We start from the raw sequence: 1837 nt of genomic DNA, 5'->3' as shown, positions 1-1837 counted from the left end.
TGTTGAAAATTGCGTTCCTGCAATGTAGTAGTTCCGGCAGCACTGCCAGTCGGCAGTACGGCCAGTCGGCAGCACTGCCAGTCGGCAGCACTGCCTCTCTCATTTATAGCCACATATGTCAGTCGCGCTAGAACTCTAGACAAATAAAGTCCTATTAATTTCCGACCTCGCGAAACCTGCTGTCTGCAATTATTCAACAGTTTCAAAAAACCATTCGTTTCTTTGCGTTTCGTAACTTTCTAGAACGCTTCGGTAGCACCAGCCATTCACGATTGTTGCCCGAGTTTCTTACTTTAATAAAGTAAGGAGTAAGGATTTAGTACAAAATAAAGACTAAGAAAATAAAGATCCTTACCAACGGGGTTTGGACCTCCAGATGCGATTAGAACATAAGAACGAGAATTGTTGTTGAGACCCGACCTCGACAGCTTGCGGTCGTGACCTGCAAGCTGTCGAGTATGATCGGCTGGAAGCAGCTGGTGGTTCCCTTGCAGGACATCATCACGCAGGGCCAGTGCCTGTTCGGCCAGTAAATCCGCTGTCGGCCGAAGCGGTCCGGTGTGTTCAACCGGAAGATAGGCCTGAGTGCGAGCGCCCGCGACCTCTTCAAGGTGGACATCACGAGGGGCAAGGTAGTGTCCTTATTTGCCATCGCCGGCGGCCTCTCGGTCCACTGCGTCCGTCAGGGCCACCGCGACTATCTGCCAAAGCTGGTGGAGGGCGTATTGGACGTGATCGAGGACGAACTCGTCGCATGGATCTCCGAAAACGGCGGCGGCTGGGTAAAGATGCGAAAGAGCCGGCGAACCCTTCCCGTGCCGACAGTGTAATCGTCTCTCTCTCTCTCTCTCTCTCTCGCTCATAGATCGGTTTGGCGAACAGGTTGAGGTCACCGCAGGAACAGATCACCTTCACGGGCCGCTGCCTGGTGGGGGCCAGCTGTGTGATTGGGCTGTTCATTGTAGTGGTTCTTCTTAAGACCCTCTGTCTGCTTTTATTTCCAAACATTATCTCGTAAGAGCGCAAAAGCCGTCGTTAGAATTTTCTTTATTTCCGCTGGAATTGGATATTGATAATTGAAGCAAGCAATTAATCATAATTTAAAGAGCAATCAAACATATTTTCCATTACATAGCATGCAGGCATCTGCAGGAACTCTATCGAACTTTGCCAATTACGTCAAACGGTTTTTCAAGCGACGGGTCACCTTAGTGCCCCATAGTTCCACAAGAAAAACTAATCCGGCGAACAGCAATCCATAGCCCAAAATGAAAAACGCGCCTAGGAAATGGCCGATCTCGAGGGGAGCAGCGTCCCCGTCGTGAAGATGCTGACGTGCGTTGGCGATATTGCGGAACACTTCCGTCGGAAGGTAGCGGATGGCGGTCATTGTTCCCCAGTGATACAGGATGCCAGACTGCTGCACGCGCAGTATATAGTCGTTCAGTGAAGCCCTTAGTGGATTGGTTTTCGTGCTGAGGGCGGCACAATTTTGAAAGTAGACATCGTCCAACAGTTTCTGATAGAACGTGGAGGTCTCGCGATCGAGAAAGTCGTTCGGAGCAAAGTTTCCGTGCTGTGTCTGTTCGATGATGAACCCGGTTTTAGCCTCTTGCGCATGGAGCTTTGTTTCCGCCGGTGATGCCACTCTGAAGGCGGACACGACTTTCTTCAAGTAGGGCTGTTCATGGAAATAAAGAGACACGCGTATTGTTAGTTCCTCTGGCATTTCTCTCCGGCATGTTTTTCTCACCTCCGTGGCGTTGAATATCTCCTCCAAGCAATACGGTGTTGGTCCGTACCATATCATTCCACTGGCCGCAAATTCGACCACAGT

At 50.4% G+C, this 1837-nt stretch overlaps 2 protein-coding genes across 2 annotated transcripts; one reads left to right on the top strand and one right to left on the bottom strand.

The window, feature by feature from the left end:
- Window positions 1-428: 428 nt before the first annotated feature.
- Window positions 429-1018, top strand: LOC128277079 (bcl-2-related ovarian killer protein homolog A-like; the record flags this gene model as incomplete). Its single annotated transcript, XM_053015526.1, is given in 2 exon segments — window positions 429-782; window positions 866-1018. Coding segments are annotated over 2 exon segments (507 nt in total), but the record flags the coding sequence as incomplete, so codon positions are not given.
- A 156-nt stretch (window positions 1019-1174) lies between these two features.
- On the bottom strand, window positions 1175-1681 carry LOC128277080 (uncharacterized; the record flags this gene model as incomplete). The annotated part of the gene is made up of 1 exon (XM_053015527.1): window positions 1175-1681. A coding segment is annotated over one exon (507 nt), but the record flags the coding sequence as incomplete, so codon positions are not given.
- Window positions 1682-1837: the final 156 nt, after the last annotated feature.

This window comes from Anopheles cruzii, unplaced genomic scaffold (assembly GCF_943734635.1).
Source record: "Anopheles cruzii unplaced genomic scaffold, idAnoCruzAS_RS32_06 scaffold03748_ctg1, whole genome shotgun sequence".
Lineage (NCBI taxonomy): Eukaryota > Metazoa > Arthropoda > Insecta > Diptera > Culicidae > Anopheles > Anopheles cruzii.
The sequence above is the reverse complement of the archived record's forward strand: the minus strand, read 5'-3'. Positions and strand labels throughout refer to the sequence as shown.